The sequence below is a fragment of the Euprymna scolopes genome, chromosome 30 (assembly GCF_053919585.1).
Source record: "Euprymna scolopes isolate OS-2025 chromosome 30, ASM5391958v1, whole genome shotgun sequence".
NCBI lineage: Eukaryota > Metazoa > Mollusca > Cephalopoda > Sepiida > Sepiolidae > Euprymna > Euprymna scolopes.
In genome coordinates this window covers 16,896,488-16,916,052 of record NC_136511.1, presented here as the reverse complement: position 1 = coordinate 16,916,052, position 19,565 = coordinate 16,896,488, and the positions used below count along the sequence as shown (strand labels likewise).

At 36.8% G+C, this 19,565-nt stretch overlaps 1 protein-coding gene across 1 annotated transcript; it reads right to left on the bottom strand.

Moving 5' to 3' along the window:
* Positions 1–1,608: 1,608 nt before the first annotated feature.
* LOC145254674 (protein fem-1 homolog C-like) lies at positions 1,609–18,964 on the bottom strand. Its single transcript, XM_080113319.1, has 2 exons — positions 18,910–18,964; positions 1,609–5,202 (listed from the first exon to the last, which is right to left on the bottom strand). The coding sequence occupies exon 2, from the start codon at positions 5,200–5,202 to the stop codon at positions 3,550–3,552; it is 1,653 nt and encodes a 550-aa protein (XP_079969445.1). The 5' UTR covers positions 18,910–18,964; the 3' UTR covers positions 1,609–3,549.
* Positions 18,965–19,565: the final 601 nt, after the last annotated feature.

Below are 19,565 nucleotides of genomic sequence, written 5' to 3'. Positions count from 1 at the left end.
TTAACCATTTCAATACGTTCCGTATAATGCATAAACATAGAATATTCATAAAGGACTCTCAGGTCAGGTTTTTGTGCAAAGTTGAATTAAAGAAAAACAGACTTCATAACGATTACTATAAACTGAATGGTGAGTATTTGATGAGAGTACACGTCAATTGCATGTTGCTTCACCGTTGTTCAAACTTCAGGGCTTTAACTTCCATTTCTTCGAACTCCTAGAATACTTAATGGAAGGGAAATCTCTTCAGATCCCAACAGTAGTCAACCATCATAACTGCATCCCAGCGACTCTGGTACCTTGTCTCCATCTCTTTCAGGTCCTACTGGATCAACGCTCTGATGCCCATCTGGCATCAATTGAAATGAATAGCTCTTGTCTTAGGGAGGCTTCATGTTTTGACAAGCTTCTGGGCTTGACATTCTGATCTGAAATGGAACACATCAAATCTGTTGCCAAAGTCGCTGGGAGAATGGTAGGATCCTTCTACCGCTCCAGAAGATATCTCACTCCTGATGCAATTCTCTACCTATATAAAAGCCACATACGGCCAATGATGGAGTACCGTTGCCATATCTGGGCTGGAGCTTATCCTACCTTGACAGAGTTCAAAACAGACTTCGTAGCTTAGTGGGGGATGCCCTTTTCTCTTCCCTGCAACCTCCCCCCACAGAAGAGACATTGCGAGCCTGTCTCTGCTTTATCGTTATTTCCATGGCAGGTGCTCGTCTGAGCTTCAATCTATGATAACCCTTGCCAAACTTTCATGAAAAACACCCGTCTAGCCAGAACCACTACCAATAGTTTCCCCACAATCTTTATCTGTGCCTAAACCTAAATGTAGATTCCATGAATGGAGCTTCTTTCTTAGAACTGCACGCCCGTGGAACTTTCTCCCGTTGGCCTGCTTCCCAGCTGACTACAATGTCTTCACCGAGGTGTACAACTTATATGATCTTCACTGAGGTGCGCGACTTGACACACACACAAAAAAAAAAAAAACAGCCTCTTAATCACCTGCTAACGCACGCGTCACTGTAACGTCCAATGACAACAACAATCCGAACCTTCTCACTCGACCTGCCTTTTATACCACTATCTCAATCCCTCCTCTTGCGCACGTAGATTCCTGACAACCTCCAGACTTCCGCTTATAAAAACCCAAGTTTTGTTGTCGCGCATGCCTATACAAGGCACAAACACGTGGGCGTTTGTTTTGTTGGTAAGTACTACACTCCCCTCTGATCTGATGATCACAGAGTGCACTCCGGGGGTGGCCTCTTAGTTCGTTGGCTTCTGCGAAGGGTGGTATTTACAATCTCGGATTCAGGTTCTGGTTCTGATCCTGCCTGATCAGACGAACTACAACCACAAGTCCAATGTAAACAAGTTCTTAATGTGAACTGTCCCCTTATGTAATCCAACTTAGAAAAATTCCATGATCTATGTTAAGAACGCTATAATAACATTGACTAATATATACTCCTTAGCCTTTATCCTCGAGTGGCCTTCGGGCCTTGATAAGTGGTGATTCCTGTGTATAAAAACAAAAAAAAGTATCTCATTGAACCGAGTTTCTCAGGAAACCCGTCCATATGCGAAAATAGATTGTGCATCTTGACACTCAGGATTTGAGTCCAGGTTTCTGAAACCAGCTATCATGTTGGCAAGATTCTGGCCTTATGGTTAATAACCTACCATTTTAGTCCCACTTTGTCCGTTGAGTTTTCGAACTCTGGATCTCTGATCAGCTGCCAGATTTTCTCCAGTCAATTCTGGAAAAGCCTGAAACAAGTACGTGAAGCTGTCACTATCCTTGTCCATGGTGAACTGCTTGATTAAGCAGAGCTTGATGTAGAGGAGTGGGAAGAGTATTCTTTAAATCCAGAGGATCATTGACGACATTCTTTCCTTTGCAAGACACCAATTCCCAAATTTAAACGTGTGGTTTTCGTAAGGCTCAATTTTTTGGATGGAAAATCAAATTGGAAATTTAACCATTGTTGGAGGATAAGATGAATAGTTTTTGATTTTACAAAAATGTGAAGCATGCATGGTCCCCCGTGAGTGCAGTAAACGACAAAAAAAAAAAAAAAAAAAAAAAAATGACTAAGTTGAACATGTGTTCAACTTTCTGGATGCAACGCAGTTTTGATTAAATTTAGATGTATCAAGGGTAAATTTTCAGATTAGGTCCACCTCCACAATTTTCTTTTAAAGGTTTTCGACTATGCTGAATACGAAAATCGCCTTGAAATTTTGCAGAAATAATTAGTTATCGAGATATAAGAAGTTGTATTATGCATTGTATTATTTGGCGGCCATCTTTGTTACGCGCGCAGATTTGTTTATGGAGCGGGCGCACGCGCGTAAAAACGATGGCCGCCAAAGAATACAATGTATAATACAACTTTTTATATTTCGATAACTAATTATTTCTGCAAAATTTCAATGCGATTTCCGTATTCAACATAGTAGAAAACTTCTAAAAGTCGTCATTTAAAAGAAAATTGCGGAGGTGGACCTAATCTAAAAAAATACCGTATCAAGATTTAAAATTTAGCGAACAAGTTTAATTTGAAAATGTAAAGTTAAAACTGCAAGCAAAATGCCCATTTCCAACTTATTTAATATTCATTTTTATTCACCTGTATAACGAGGCATATACTAGGAAGATAGTGTCTCCTTCCTTGCATTAATCACATTATCAGCATTTTTACAGCTGATAATATTTACAGTTTACTTATTTGTAAAAATCATAGCCAGAATACGAATTATGTTGTCCCCATATCTAAATATGGACAAGCAGGATTTATAAAATTTAAAACTAAAAATTATACTCATTTCAAAAAATGTTATTTGAAAAAATAAAATAAAAAATAAAATCGAAATATTTTATTTTTAAGGTCAAAACAACACTACCTCAATAGGAGTTAGAATTTTTAAGCAAGTGTGGTTTTGGTAAGGTTAAAATATTTGGATAGAAAGAAAACTATTAGAAAGCGTTGGAGCAGAATAAGATAAAGAATAAAGTCTTGGACTTTACAAGGAATTAAAAATTTAAGATTAGACAAAACAACGTAGACATTCTGGGGAATAAAATTGAAAGGAGTAAAATTATCGAAATAAAAATGGTTCAAATTTACGGAATACCACAATCAATCAAATATTGGAAAATCGATATAAATTTTGACCAAATGTGTTTGAAAAGATAACATAGAAGGGAGATTTTGGTATATTTTACTGGGACGTTGATGTATTTATAAAGTAGTTGCGCAGTTACTAAAAAATATCAGATCAACCAAATCAATATGAACGCTCCGTGTACTAAGAAGTTCACAAGACTTAAGACGTGTCTTACTTGCACGCAATGCGACTGGGCGGCAGTTTGATTTAAGCTCATCAGAAAATAAAGGATAAAAAAATCCTTAATTTGCATGAATTTTAATAAATGAGGCAAGTGTTTCGCAGTAATCTTCTATGATACTGATTGGGCTGGTCAATAGTCTGAGCAGATAGAGATTTTAACGACAGAGATTAAAAAAGGCGTTAGATGATACCCTTACTTTGTAGCATCGCATATGGGGTCTTACCGGATCGATTACGTGCATTGATATTGCCTCCCGAAACTTTTAACAGGTTTACTAAACGTGAGAAATGAGGGTACTCTGCTGGAAGAGAAGCGGCGGCGTGCAGTGGAGTGTTTCCTCTCTTGTCGGTGCAATTCACATTATCCGAACAACTGATAATGAAGCAAATCACAGAATATTCAGCCATTTTTTTAATCGATAAATGAAGTAACGTTGTTGGGTAAGGTTTAGAATGCCACTTCATCGTGTCGGAAATAACATCTCTTTGCAATTCCTTGTCGTCCTCTAACAGATGAAATTCACTCAGGGCCGTTAGAAAATGAAGTACACGTTCAAGAAGGCGTTTATAAATAACAGAGGGAAATTTATTCTGACGACTTAGCAACAATTTCCAGTCACCTTTCTTCAGAAAATATAGCAGAGTTTTTAATTTGGTTAAAAGCTCATCCTTGTTTGAGGAATAACATTCTAGGTGGATGTAAAGCAACTTTTCGAAGATCTTTTTAGCCATACAGTTAGAAGAAGAGAAGCCAAAAAGAGGGAAAAAGTCCAATTCAACAAGTCCGCAAAGTAGCTTAATCGTTCGCACAAAGTCTTTTAGAGTGTTGGGATGTTGTGCAACCCTCAAAAATGTATTCGTGAGAATATGGCTGGTTGGAGGAAGTAAACGACGAAAAACACGCAATGCCTGGGCATGAAGCTCGGTAGGAGTATTCTCAAGAGTATTAAGTTCTTCGCAACTCAATTTCAACCCTAAATCAGTTGGGAGTTCATTCTGGAACTCATCGGAAACGCCAAACGAATGTTTGGTTCGAATTCTTAATGCTTTTCGCCAACATTGCAACCCCTTGTCCACGCGCAATTCAAGTACTATAAGTTTAGCTCCGCACATCTCTAGAGCACGCGCATAATCTTTGAGCGAGAAGATTTTATAGTTCAACAGAAATTGCGCGGCATTGTTCTTCTCATTCAAGATGGCTATGCACAAGGCGTTTTCTTCGAAATCGTTAGTTGCCTTTGGGTCTATGCAATATGGCAGACACGTTTTCATTTTGTCAATATTTCCAGCGGCCACTGCAGATAAAAATGGCTTCACATTATTTAAACCCTTATCATCCAGATAGGCAAATAAATCGCGAAGATCGTAGACAAATTCTATCGATTTAATTTCATCGATATACTTTCTTAAAATAAAGAGTAGATAGAAATATTGCTTTTTTGAGACGTACTGAACACATCTGATGGCCTCGTATACGTCAGCAGCAACAGCTCCACGTTGGAGCAATAAACTGAACGTAGCACCATCAAGATTATTGATGGAAACTCGCAATGGTGATAATCGAGTGTTATTAGACTCGTAACGCTCAGAGATATCAGCCCCACATTCGTCCAAGAGATATTTCACGATGTTGGTAAAGCCGAGTTCGCAGGCATATCCGAGTAGAGTTATTTTGTCGACGTTTTGGCAGACAATCGCCTGTCGAGTACGCAGCGTTAAGGGATCGATGTGTGAACGGATCTCATCGAGTTCGTTCTTCGTTATCAAATCATATAAAAGTCGTCCTCCAGGTACAACCATTTTGTCTACGGCAACTTCCCTACCGCTGGCCATCTGAAAGAAAATGGTAGAATTAGAATTTCAATATTTCTCTTTCCGGCGGTTTTTAACAATGTTAAAATTGTAGTTTTCACAAGGTTTCGACCGTTGCACATTCGAGCTTTAGTTTACTTTACCTAAAAATTCAAACATAAGTCAAACCCTCGTTATACATTACAGCATCGTTTTGTGGTTTTAAAACTTCAGTTCGAGAGTTCAATCCTTAGAGTCTCCATTTTGGTAAACACATGAAACGAGTAATGTTCAGGGTTTGAACCGATGAAGTTTCAAATAAAATACAGTAATTTAAGACCGGAGAGTACCACGGTTGAAGACTTGCGAGAGAATAGAGGCAACAAAAATGAAATGATTTGGAAATGTAAATGTATTGTTAAAAATAGTACAAGACTAATTACAGAAACAGTTTGAACATGTATGAACTATTTTAAATCATATTCATTTAAGTGGGATTACGTTTAAAAAAAAAAGTTATACCACCATTGGTAACGGCGGTTGCAACGCGGTAGTGCAAGACCTATATCGGCTGAAAATCCAGTTTCCGACACATCTAGCGATTTCATTGTTGTAAGTCTACGAGGTAAATATTTGTCAGCCTCCTTACCGTTTTGTGTGCCAGAACCAGGACCTCAAATAAGAGTGACAGCAGCTCTCGTGTTCTGCGACAAATCTCAAAATTGCCACATTAAATCGTTGAGCGTTATTGTTATCAGTTTTTAGGATTAACACTAAAAATCATGTCGGATAACGAAAATCAGCGACAAATGAGGTGTCCATGCAAACAATTCCAGAGTTATTTTCTCTTTAAGCTCCATGCAGGAGTTAGGATTTATTTATCTAGGGGGAGCTAACTGAGAAATCCTAATTTTCGCCAATCGAGTTCAAAAACTTCCATTAAGAAATATTAATTTCAAGGAAAACTATGGTATCTACATGTCGCAGTAACCAAGACATTAAAAAAATATGAAAAGCGATGAGATGTCGGGTTTGTATTACTGTACACAGATTCGAAAAAGTTGTCAAAAAACAAATATATAACAAATAAATATTATCAAAGGCAAGATAAGTTACTTTTCTACCAAACAGGATACATTTTTTGTGCTTTTATTCAATGTAACATGTTTATTCAGCTCGAAAAACATGCAGTGTTTACCGATGTATTGGAAAATTCAAAATGGCGCCCGACACTCTCTTTAACACGGTAAGTTTGGGAAAAGGTGTTATAAATAATAAACTAGACAAAATACTATTAAAAAAAACACCGAATATATGTCAACTTATGTCACAGTAACATATATTGAGCGAATTTCTAACTATTTTGTCTAGTTTATTATTTATAACATCTTTTCCTGAACTTACCGTGTTAAAGAGAGAGTCGGGCGCCATCTTGAATTTTCCAATACATCGGTAAACACTGTATAGTTTTCGAGCTGAATAAACATGTTACATTGAATAAAAACAAAAAAATATATCCAGTTTGGTAAAAAAGTAACTTATCCTGCCTTTGATAACATTTATTTGTTATATATTTGTTTTTTAACAACTTTTTCGAATCTATGTGTACAGTAATACAAACCCGAGATGTCCATACAGAAAAGACACACGTTCTTTGTTAGTTCTATTCAAGGTCCAAATAATCTAGCAAAAAATTAAAAGTCCAAATAATCTAGCAAAAAATTAAAAGTCCAAATAATCTAGCAAAAAATTAAAAGTCCAAATAATCTAGCAAAAAATTAAAAGTCCAAATAATCTAGCAAAAAATTAAAAGTCCAAATAATCTAGCAAAAAATTAAAAGTCCAAATAATCTAGCAAAAAATTAAAATTTAAATACATTAGACTGAGAATTGTAAAAATTCGATAACTTTGTCCGTATTAATTATTGTATCCAGGTAACGTTTGTATATATGTTCGCAAATGTAAGTCTATAAGTATTTAGGATAGTGTTAAAGATGCATTCGAGACTATTCTAATTTCGCATATCCATAGCCAATAAAGACAAGTTTTAAATGAAAACGGAAATGTTTGGAGAGAAATAATAATTAACACAAAACCAACATTATTTAATGTTTAGAAAATCATAGAAAAAAAAAAAACTTCCTTCGTAACGCTGCGATTAAGAGGGAGGAAAGGGCGTTACCTTATGTTTCGTTCCGACTGGCTGTTTTAATGAACAAACTCTTCAATTTTTATATTTTCATACGCAGTGCATGCTTGCCATATTTGCATATCTGACTGCATCGTCTTCCAATGAAAAATTTCCGCTAATGTTGGACAAAGTAGTTAACAAATGTGGGCGAGAGATTCGCACGTGTGTCGAATAATACGTGCTAATTTTGTGTGGAATAAATATTATATAATAACTTTAAATATAAACGATTGAAACTCTTTAACCAACTCGCTCAGCTCGGGCTCTACGGGGCCTGGGCACCAAAGTTCAAGCAAAGACTATATGTGGGGACAACCCCACACATAAGACCATTGCTCTTGTAGCAATCAGTTATTGGTCAATGTAGGAGAAACCCTTCATACTAATTGTCACTATCCAGCTCCCCTTACTCCCCGGGGAGCTGGTCCCACTTTTCCCCAATCTCTCCACATTAAAAAACGGCCTTGTGCCTAATTTGCTCAGTGGGGAAGCAAATAAATACAAACTCTTTTTAACCAATATTTTATTAGTTTAATTTTTTTCTCCACTTCGTTTCTAACTTAGCAATGTTATGCATTAACGCATATGATCCCTCTTTTTAATTATCCCCTTATGTTGATTTAAAAATTCACTTCCACCTTCTCCATTCAAGACAATCAATGATCAATATTATTGTTTCGATTGTTTTAATGTTTGAATTGATTTTACAACTAGAAATTATACTAATGACTTCATTTTTCATCGTGTCAGTTTCATCGATTTGTGTAATAATCTTTCTACATAGCTCTCTCCAAATTAACAATCCTTCTTTTATATATGAAGGAGCACTCTCCTATATTTGTATTGTTATAAAAATCGGTGAAATCGCCCAGTTTTCAATCAAATCGATTGATTTCCTGCTCTAGTTGGGGACCCATCGCTATGAACTGGGAGGAGGCTTCACGTGCCTTTCCACGTTGTAGTCTACATTGCACTGTAGAGAACTTTTGTTTTTATAAAAAAAACATTTTTCTATATAACGGCTTGCTTTTAAGTTTAAAAGCAAAAGTTAATTATCACGCTTCAATTCTGCTTTAAACAGAAATATTCATTTCAAACGTGCCCCTGTCACATCAAAGAATCTACTGTTGATTTTATATGTTGGGCTTTTCGGCTTATGTCATCATAAAACTTAAATACACTTGTGATGTTAGGCTGTGTAAGGTGTTAACCTTGGTCAAAATCGCCTGTTCCATTTTTCATCGGATTTTTTCAATTACCAATACTGATCAAAGGCATTCCAATAGAAAACGTTTTTAATAACACTGCCAGGCACATAATGTACATTCGTGCGAGATTTCATAAAATACAGCTCAGCCGTTTTCGAGTGTATAGGAAACGGACTCACATACATGCACGGACACAGAGACAAAGTTCCTTTTATATATCAGGTTGACAAGAAAGTTCTTGCGGGTTTTAATTTTTAAACTAAGATGAACAAATCTCGGCTCCAACAAAAATTTATAGATCGAAATAAGCACCATAAGAATAAATATACTTTTGCTAACGCAAAACAAGTGTATTTATGTCAGTACCGTATAAATCTTGCGTTCTGGTGGCGATGAAGTCGCTGAAGATGTTTTTGATATCGCTTAGGGGTTTGAAGCATTTCTCACGCAAAAACGTTGTCGAGATGCTTGAAAAAGTTGTAGTTGGTAGGTAAGAGATATGGAGAGTATTGCAGACGAAGCTGAATTTTGTAGACCAATTCGTTCAGCTTTTGCAGGGTCGGTTTAACAACGTGCGGACGGGCATTGTTGTGGAAGAGAATTGGGCTTTTTTTTTCTGTTTTAGTTTTGCTTGCCTTCCAAAAACTAGAATGGATGACACCAGTCGCAGACCACAAACAGTCATCATGACCTTCTTTTGGTGCAACTTTGGCTTCGTGAAATGTCGTGGAGTTTCGTCGGCGACCAAGCAATGAGTCGAGCGTCGCCAGCTGTTGTAAAGAACCCACTTTTCATCGCAAGTCACAACCCGATCGGGAAACGGGCTGTTCTTGTTGTGTATAAGGGAAGATGACACTTCATAACAGCGTTTTTTGTTTTTTGTTTTTCCAATCTCTCTCAAGTGGTTGAAAATCACCATATACGTTACGTCTAATTCAGAAGCAAGTGCTCAAACAGTTGATTGGCTTTGACTAAGGCTCTTAATTGATCGTTGTCAACATACGATGGCCGACCACTATGCTCATCATCTTCAAAATTTTCGTCGCCGCCACGAAATTTCTTAAACCACCATTGTGCTTTGCGCTAAGTAGTGATTCCTGGACCAAACGCTTCGTTGATATCGCGAGCTGTTTCCCAGCTTTTTGACCTAGCTTGAATTGAAATAAGAAAAATAAGTTTCTAATTTAAACGATTAGATAGAGAGAAAAGCACTCTTTAAAATTATATATACATAGCTTAAGGAGTTAGAGGAAATGAGTGAGCTCAATTCTATAAGAGGAGACTTATCTGGACATTATAAAGCTCAACAACTATCATTGGAGCTTCTATAGGAGAACAATAGGAATGGGAAATGAAGTCGCAAAACTATATATTGGTAGATATAGATTGGCTCATTTATTCAATAGAAGATTACAAGCAATTAGTCGGGGGATAGAAGGGACTGTTTATGCCAAGGCATTTCGAAGCCTAATGCTTCTCATCAGAAGAATAGATAAGATGCTAGGTAACAGTGGGGATACAAGCGCGGGATTCATTAGGAACGAAATAGATCAATAAAAATTATAGATGATGTTGAGGGGAGTTGTATCGAATTCTAAATAAAGGAGGATCGTATTATATAGAGTGTAATGTAGAAAGGTGTATAGGGTCTTTATCATAGTCATAAAATGTATGTAGTATACGTTTTAAGGCTTTAACAATATATAGTCTTCGTATGGAGGAGGGCATTTTTTGATAGATGCAACCGAGACGACAACAGCACTATGAAGTACTATATCATTTTTGGAGGGGTATTATGGTGATGATTTAAGGCGAAAAGGGTGGGTCTGGGTGGGTAGTTGTAAGGCTATAATACTGGATTTCAGAGTACAATATATGCTAGGTAATATGTGGCAATATTTCTAGGATTTCTTTGATATTAGATATATAGGCAGGGGGTTTGGGTATAAGGCAGAGGTAGACAGAGTAGCAAAGTCTTTGGGGGTGTCTAACAGGACAAAATAGGTATAAAAATAAACCAAGATCGGTCCAGTAGTTTCCGAGAAAATTTTTAGGATAAATTTGGTATTGTAACTAATTCCTATTCATTCTTCACCGCACAGATATCATAATACTTAGTTCGCTGCACCTTATCACAAATGTCGATACAAAACTTTAGTTAGATCGACCAAGTACTTTCAGATAAGTAGAACAGATACATTTTTTTTTTTTACATGGAGTCGCCACTTATTAAGGCCCAAAAGTCACCTGAGGATAAGAGTTAATGAGTGTACGGTAGTCACAGAGATAACAGCGTATTAATAGTTAGTGGTGGAAATGGTGTAGAAATAAATTATTTAGGGGAAGCGGCTCAACAAGAACTTGTTTACATTGGACTTGAAGACGATTATATTGTAGTCAGCTGGAAAGCAGACTAGTGGAAGACTCACATGCGGGCAGTTCTAGGTAGGAAACCTTGTTCATGGAATTTATGTTTAGATTTATGCACAAATAGAGAATGCCGGAAACTTGATAGTTGCTGTAGCTAGACGAGTGGTTTTTATGAAAGTTTGGCAAGAGGATACAATAGCTTGATATTCAAACGAGCAACTTTTTTCATGAAAAAACGATAGCGCAGAGACCGGCTTGCAGCGTCTCTTCTGTGGGAAAGAGGTTGCAGTGAAGAAAAAAGGGCATTACATACAAGGTTTGGGAGCCGGTTTGGGACTTTGTCAAGGCAGGATAGTGTACCCTGAGCAATTCTGGGCTAACTATGACAACAGTACTCCATTTTAGGGTGCATTTGGCTCTTATACAGGTCGAGGATTGTGTCGGGAATTAGATACCTTGTGGAGCAGTAAAATAATGCAACAGGTTTTCCCGCGACCTTATTTGATGCAACATATTTGATGCAAGTCTTCCGTTTCAGGTCAAGAGTAAAAAGGTCAGACTCAGCAGTTTCACCAAACAGGGAGGCTCTTTTAGACGAGAGCCATCCATATCTATTGGGGCCAAGTATTTATGCTGTAAAGATAAAAGCTTGGATTTGGAGGTGTTCAAATTTAACCAGCCACTTTTTACTAGATTGCACCACATGCTAAAGGCGTGAAGAGAAAGACTCAGAGAGATCTTGGTTGTTGGTCTTTGAAGTGTTGCCATAGATCGTAGTGTCATCTGTATACGTTGACGTATGAACTTAGAATGTGATTTGGAAGTTATTGACGAAGATAAGGAAGTATGTTAAGCCCATGATGAGACACGTCAGCGTTGATACTTTGAGCTTCAGACTTTTCCCATCGTTGACTTCTTGTATAAACCTATAGAAGAGGATATTTACAATGGTTGGGAAAACATTCCCAGATATACCATAGCTGGAAATCTTGTGAAGTAGAACTTTATGTGAAACCCTATCAAATACTTTTGATATGTCAAGACTTATTGCTAATGAGAGGAAACCTCCGTTGATAGATTCACTGATTTTATATGAAATCACACTCATTGCCTCGTCTGTAAATCTCGCCGAACTGAAACCACATCGTTTGTAGCTGAATAGGTTGTTTTTTTCAGAGATGGATGACAATGTCTATTAAGCATGGATTCAAGCAATTTACTCATGACACACTAAAGATTAATTTGTCTTTACTGAGATGCAGAAGACCAATCTCCACTATTTTTCAATAGTGGGCAAACTGATTAGGTTTTCTAAGGTGTTAGGCAGGAGTTGCTAGAAGCCACTTATCTTGCCATGACAGAGTTCAAAATAGACTTCGTAGCCTAGTGAGGTATGCCCCTTTCTCTTCACTGCAACCTCTTTCCCAAAGAGACGTTGCCAGCTTGTATCTGCCTTATCGTTATTTTCATGGCATGTGCTCGTCTGAGTTCCAATCTACGGCCCCTTCGCCAAGCTTTCACGGAAAATACTCGTTTATCGAAACCACTATCAATAATTCTCCCAATCTTTATCTGTGCCTAAATGTAAACATAAATTCCATGAACAAAGCTTCTTTCTTAGACATGCACGCCTTTGCAACACTTCTGTTTCCAGCTGATAACAATATGGTTATCTTCAAGTCTAACGTAAACAAGTTCTTAATGAGCAGTTTCCCTTAAATTATCCAATTTACTAAATTTCCACTACAAATGGTTACTAAAATATTGTTCCATTGACTACTGTACACTCATTAATACTTATTCTCGCATGGTGTCCAGGCCTTGATAAGTGGTGACACCTTTGTAAAGACCCCCCCCCCCAAAAAAAAAACACATTGCTTCTCGCTGAGTAATTGCTTTTTGCTAAGGTGGTTGACAATTTCACTATTTAACACGGATTTTAGCAACTTACTCATGACACACAGAAGACTAATCTCACCTATTTTTAAATATTGGGCAAACTAATGAGGTTTTCTAAGGTTTGAGAAGCATTTCTCCTTTATGCATCGATTGCAGTTTTGCAATAATGGGTACCAGTTTTTTTGTTTTTACGAAGGAATCACCACTTATCAAGGCCCGGAGGCCAATCGATGATAGGAGTCAATAAGCGTACAGTGGTCAATGGGACAATACTGTAATAATTGTTAGTAATTGAAATTTGGTAAATTAGATTACTTAAGGGGAACGGCTCATCAAGAACTAGTTTACATTGGACTTGAAGACGACCATAGTCAGCTGGGAAGCAGTCAAAAGGAAAAGAGTTCCACAGTTGTGCAGTTCTAAGAAAGAAACTTTGTTCATGGAACCTGCGATTAGGTTTAGGCATGGATAAAGAGTAGGGGGAATTATTGATAGTTTTTAGCTAGGCGAGTGTTTCTCGTGAAAGTTTAGGGAGGGGGGCCATAGATTGGAGCTCAGGCGAGCACTTTCAATGAAAATAACGATAAAGCAGAGACAGTCTCGCAACATCTTCTGTGAGAGAGGTTGCAGGGAAGAGAAAAGGTACTCCCCACTAGGCTACAAAGTCCGTTTTGAACTCAGTCAAAGTAGGATGTCTTTCCAGCAGCTCCTGCCCAGATGTGGTAACAGTACTCCATCCTTGGACGTACCTGGCTCTTATATAGGAAGAGTTATGGAGTTATTTTCTATTGAATGAGTTTACACGAATATACTTTTTAATATTCAATTTGTAGACTTTTTGCTTGTTCTTATTCAGATATGAGGTCTATTACTACATTTTTACAAAAGTAGAATAAACCAGCAAACTGATAAATCGCTCATAACGTGATGCAAGATACAGGACACTTACTACATATATGGCTTCTATTTTGTTTGTTTAATAAACAGGGTGATGGTAGTCATCCTGTATTCCCCCCCCCACTTCTAAAGGTTTCGTAGTTAAAAAAAATTCAATTTTATTTTTGATCCTCGTCCTCTACTCCACACGTTCATTCTCTTCGATGCGCACTTTCTTCTTCTCCCAAGAATTTAGTGCAGTTTTCTCTTTTTCCACTTCTCGGGCACACTTCCTGATTTGCATATTCGGTTTATTCAACTGCTGCAGCTGCTGATTTCCTCGCAAACCAGCCATCCGGGAGGTGTGTTGAGCAGAAAAATAGGTAGTGCAGAGGCAGGCTTGAAACCGTACCACGAAGGAGAAGAAAAAAAAAAAAAAAAAAAAAAAAAAAAAAAAAAAAACGTTGCGTCCATCGCCAAACCGGAAGTGGCGAATGTTTATATTAAGGTTTGCCAAAGAAATCGAAAGAGGATGACTTTCGAAAATATCGGCGAAAAAAAAAAAAAAAAAAAAAAAAAAAAATAAATAAAGAATAAAAAAATAAAAAAGCGACCCCTTCTTGTAGAAAAGGGCCCATTTTAGGGGGAAAGAATTAATATTTTTAGCCATTTTTTAAATATTTATCGCACAAAGTTTGGAGCTTCAAAACGATACCGACCTAGTGAAAATCCGTCATCTCTGTCGAAAGTTTTAGGCAGACATATATACATACATTTAAACAGACAGGCGATATTTATATTATAGACTAGCCTGGATGACCAGCTGTTTGGAAGTATGTGTTTAAGTAAGTGGTAGTAGGCAGGCAGTTTCGAACCCGTACCGCAATTTTCACTACTAACAATTATTACGACATTGTCCCATTGATTACTGAACGCTTATTAACCCTTATCCTCGAATGGCCTCCGGGCCTGGATAAGTGGCGACTCCTATGTGAAAAAAAAATGTACGTGTAGTTCGTATTGATCAATATCATTTGAAAACTGTTCTACTGAGCAGAGCATGATTACAAGATTCTAAATATTTAAATTTAAGATAAAAACTGACAACTTATTAGGAGTTAGCATTTTTAAACGTTTGATTTACGTAAGTCAATTTTTCTTTTGGAAAAAAAAAAGAAAATTAAATTAGAAATTTAGCCACTGGAAGGCAAGTGTTGAAGGACAAGTTAAATAGTTTTGGATCTTAAAAAAAAAAAAAAAAAAAAAAAAAAAGAAATTCTATGAAATAAATTTTCAAAACACCACAATCTAGAGATCGTAAACGAAAAATACTTAAGAATGCGAGGAAGTTACGTTGAATTTCGATAATTATCGATCAAATTTTTTTTTTTTTTTTTTTTTTACATAGGCATCACCACATTATCAAGGCCCAGAGGCCACTCAAGGATAAGGGTTAAAGAGTGTACAGTAGAAATTGGACAATATAGTAATAATTAGTAATGAAAATTTGGTAAATTTGATAACTTATATGGAACGGCTCATCAAGAACTTGTTTACTTTAGACTTGAACACAACCATATTGTAGTCAGCCGGAAAGCAGGAAATCGGAAGACAATTCCACAGGCGTGCAGTTCTAAGAAAGAAGCTTTGTTCATGGAATCTACGTTTAGGTTTAGGCACAGATAAAGAGTGGAGGGAATTATTGATAGTGTTTACAGCTAGACGAGTGTTTCTTGTGAAAGTTTGGCGAGGGGGGACCATAGATTGAAGCTTAGTCGAACACTTTCCATGAAAATAACGATACATCAGAGACAAACTCGCAACATCTCTTCTGTGAGATAGAGGTTGCAAGGAGGAGAAAAGGACATCTCCTACAAGGCTACGAAGTCTATTTTGAACAAGTCCTTTCTAGCAGCTCCTGCCCAGATGTGGCAACAGTATTCCATCCTTGGACGTACCTGGCTCTTATATAGATAGAGAATAGCATCAGCAGTGAGATATCTACCGGATCGATAGAAAGATCCCACCATTTTCCCAGCGGCCTTGGCAACAGATTTGATCTACATGTTCCATTTAAGATCAGGAGTAATGGTCAAGCCCAGAAGCTTGTCAAAACTTGAGGCCTCCTGAAGACGAGAGCCATTCATTTCAATTGATGCCAAATGTGGATTAGAATGTTGATGATGTAAAGAGAGAAGCTTGGTTTTAGATGCATTAAAAGTAACCAGCCACTCCTTTCTCCATTGTACTACGTGCTCAAGATCAGAGGAAAGAGAATTGGAGAGAACTTGGTCGTTTACTGTCTTAGATGTGCTACCATAAATGGTAGTGTCGTCAGCATAAATGTCTACAAATGATGTAAGGATGTGATTTGAAAGATCATTAATGTAGATCAGGAAAAGAGTTGGGCCCAGGATGGACCCCTGAGGGACACCAGCATTAATACTGTGAGCTTCTGATTTTTGCCCCTCAACTACTACACTTATGAACCTATCAGAAAGAAATGATTTAATAATTGAGAAGACTTTTCCAGCTATACCATAGCTAGCGATCTTATGAAGTAACCCTTTATGCCATACCCTATGAAAGGCCTTTGATATGTCAAGAGCAATTGCCCTAGAAAGATTGCCACCGTCGAGAGATTTGCTAATCCTATGAGATATAACTGTAAGCACATCTGCTGTAGATCTAGCAGAACGGAAACCATATTGAGTGTCACTAAGAAGGTTATTTTTGTTGAGATGGTTGATTACTTCTGTATTTAACACAGATTCTAGCAACTTACTCATGACGCACAGGAGACTTATTGGCCTGTACTGAGGGGGGGGGGGATGAGCGATCACCTGAATTCTTAAATACAGGGCATACTGATGAGATTTTCCAGGGAGATGGGAAACTATTCTCCTTAAGACAACGTTTAAACAGTTTTGTAAGTATGGGCGCTAGTTCAGGCTGAAGTTTTTTTGAGTACTATAATTGGAATACCGTCAGGGCCAGTTGCTTTACTGGAATCAAGGCTTTTGATTAGCTTCACAACATCACGTACAGATATACGTATATCACATAGCGTGTTTTCTGATACAGGAGGAAATATTGGGGGTTGGCGGCCTTGGTCGCAAAGGGTAGAATTAGCTGCAAAGTTCTTGACAAAGAGTTTGGCTTTGTCTGATGCTGACGAGATTACCTCAGGTCCATTGATAATAGTTGGGATGGAGCACACGCTTCTGTTCAGGATTCTATATAAGATTTTATAATAAAAAGTTTAAGATTAAACAAAAACATAAAAATATTAATAAAATTGAAACGAATAAAATTGTTTCAAATTGATTAAAATTTATGGAAAATATATTGCAAAAGCTTAGGACTAACATACATGTTAGAAAGTATTTGTTATATATATATATATATATATATATATATTGGGTTTGTATTACTGTACACAGATTCGAAAAAATTTCAAAAAAAAAATATATAACAAATAAATGTTATCAAAGGCAAGATAAGTTACTTTTCTACCAAACTGGATATATTTTTTGTGTTTTCATTCAATGTAACATGCTTATTCAGCTCGAAAAACATGCAGTGTTTACCGATGTATTGGAAAATTTAAAATGGCGTCGGACTCTCTCTTTAACACGGTAAGTTTGGGAAAAGCTGTTATAAATAATAAACTAGACAAAATACTATTAAAAACCACCGAATATATGTCAACTTATGTCACGGTAACATATATTGAGCGAATTTCTAACAGTATTTTGTCTAGTTTATTATTTATAACACCCTTTCCCGAACTTACCGTGTTAAAGAGAGTCGGGCGCCATTTTGAATTTTCACTTTACATCGGTAAACACTGTATGCTTTTCGAGCTGAATAAATATGTTACATTGAATAAAAACACGAAAATTATATCCAGTTTGGCAGAAAAATAACTTATCTTGCCTCTGATGACATTTATTTGTTATATATTTGTTTTTTGACAACTTTTTCGAATCTATGTGTACAGTAATACAAACCCTATATATGCACACACATAAGATTCAAGCAACAATGACATTTGTAGGGTCCAGTTTCATAAAATATTTTGTACCACCTGTCCACAAGAATTTACGATTGTTAAGCTAATATGCTTACGAGTGGATTCCCTATTATTTTGAAACATGCGTTCGATTGTACGTTTCACTGTTATCGGACATTTAGAACTCATTCAACCTCAATTTACAAGCGAAGGACGTGCCAGGCTTTAACCCCAGCATGATCCGAGTGAAAAAAAATTACATATATAGTAAAAAGACGAATTTAATTTTAGTAGAAATTCGTATTAAAATAAATTTACACTTGTATGGTGTTTTTAACTAAAATTTTTAATTCTAAATATCAAGTGCGTCTTAGACAGTGGATTTCCTATTATACTTATTAGGAGAATTAGACAAGGTGTTCAATTTTCTGGAAACAATGCAGCTTTTCACTACTAACAATTATTACGACATTGTCCCATTGATTACTGAACGCTTATTAACCCTTATCCTCGAATGGCCTCCGGGCCTGGATAAGTGGCGACTCCTATGTGAAAAAAAAAAATGTACGTGTAGTTCGTATTGATCAATATCATTTGAAAACTGTTTTACCGAGCAGAGCATGATTACAAGATTCTAAATATTTAAATTTAAGATAAAAACTGACAACTTATTAGTACAAGTAAGGTTTCTATCTATATAGATAATTTCTATCTATATAAAAGCCAAGTACGTCCAAGGATGGAATACTGCTGCCATATCTGGGCAGGAGCTGCTAAAAACAGCCTGTCCTGCCTTGACAGAGTACAAAATAGACTTCGTGGCTTGGTGGGGGAGGCCCTTTTCTCTACCCTGCAGCCTCTCTCCCACAGAAGAGACGTTGCGAGCCTATCCTTGTTTTATCGTTATTTCCATGGCAGGTGCTCGTCTGAACTTCAATCTCTGATCCCCCCTCGCCAATCTTTCACGAAAAAACACCCGTCTAGCCGAATCCACTTTGAAAAATTTCCCCCACTCTTTATCTGTGCTTAAATCAAAACGTGGATTCCATGAACAAAGCTTCTTTCTTAGAACTGCACGCCTGTGGAACTGTTCCGTCTGCCATCTTCCCACCTGACTACAACTTGGATTTGTTCAAGTCCAACGTTAACAAATTCCTAATGAACCGCCCCCTTAAGTAAATGTACGTACTTGCAATAATCCTTATCCCTGAGTGGCTTCCGGGCTTTGATAAGTGGTGACCACTGTGTAAAAAAAAAAAAAAAAAAATTACTATTAAACGATCAAGTTTTATTTGAAAATGCAGCATTAAATAATTCTATTTTCATATTTTATAAGCATTTTCTATTCGCATGTATAATGAGGCATATACTAGGAAGAAAAGGTCTCCTTCCCTGCATTAATCACATTATCAGCATTTTTGAAGCTGATTATATTTACTTATTTGTAAAAGTTACGCTCCAAATACGAATCATGTTGCCCCCCCCCAGTTCCAAATACGAATAAGCAGGATTTGTAAAATGTTAAATTTATTTACTCGTTAAAAAAAGTCATTTGAAATTATTACAAGCGAAGTAAAATTGCAAGTACAAAATCCGAGGCAACTCAAGTACGTGCTGCTCGTATTGTTAAATATTTGAAATTAAGTTTTAACGAGCAGAGCACAAGTGAAAGAATAACCGAAATATTCAAGAAATTTTTAAGATCAAAACTGAACACTAGCAATTAATATTGTAAACATAGGGTTTTGGTAAGGCTCAAGAATTGTTTGGATAGAAAGCAATTGGCAGACAAATGTTGGAGCAGAATAAGAATAAAGTCTTGGATTTTACAAGGAATTAAACATT

Excerpts from the sequence above, each read along its gene's own strand:
- LOC145254674 (XM_080113319.1), bottom strand. The coding sequence starts at position 5,202 with ATGGCCAGCGGTAGGGAAGTTGCCGTAGACAAAATGGTTGTACCTGGA.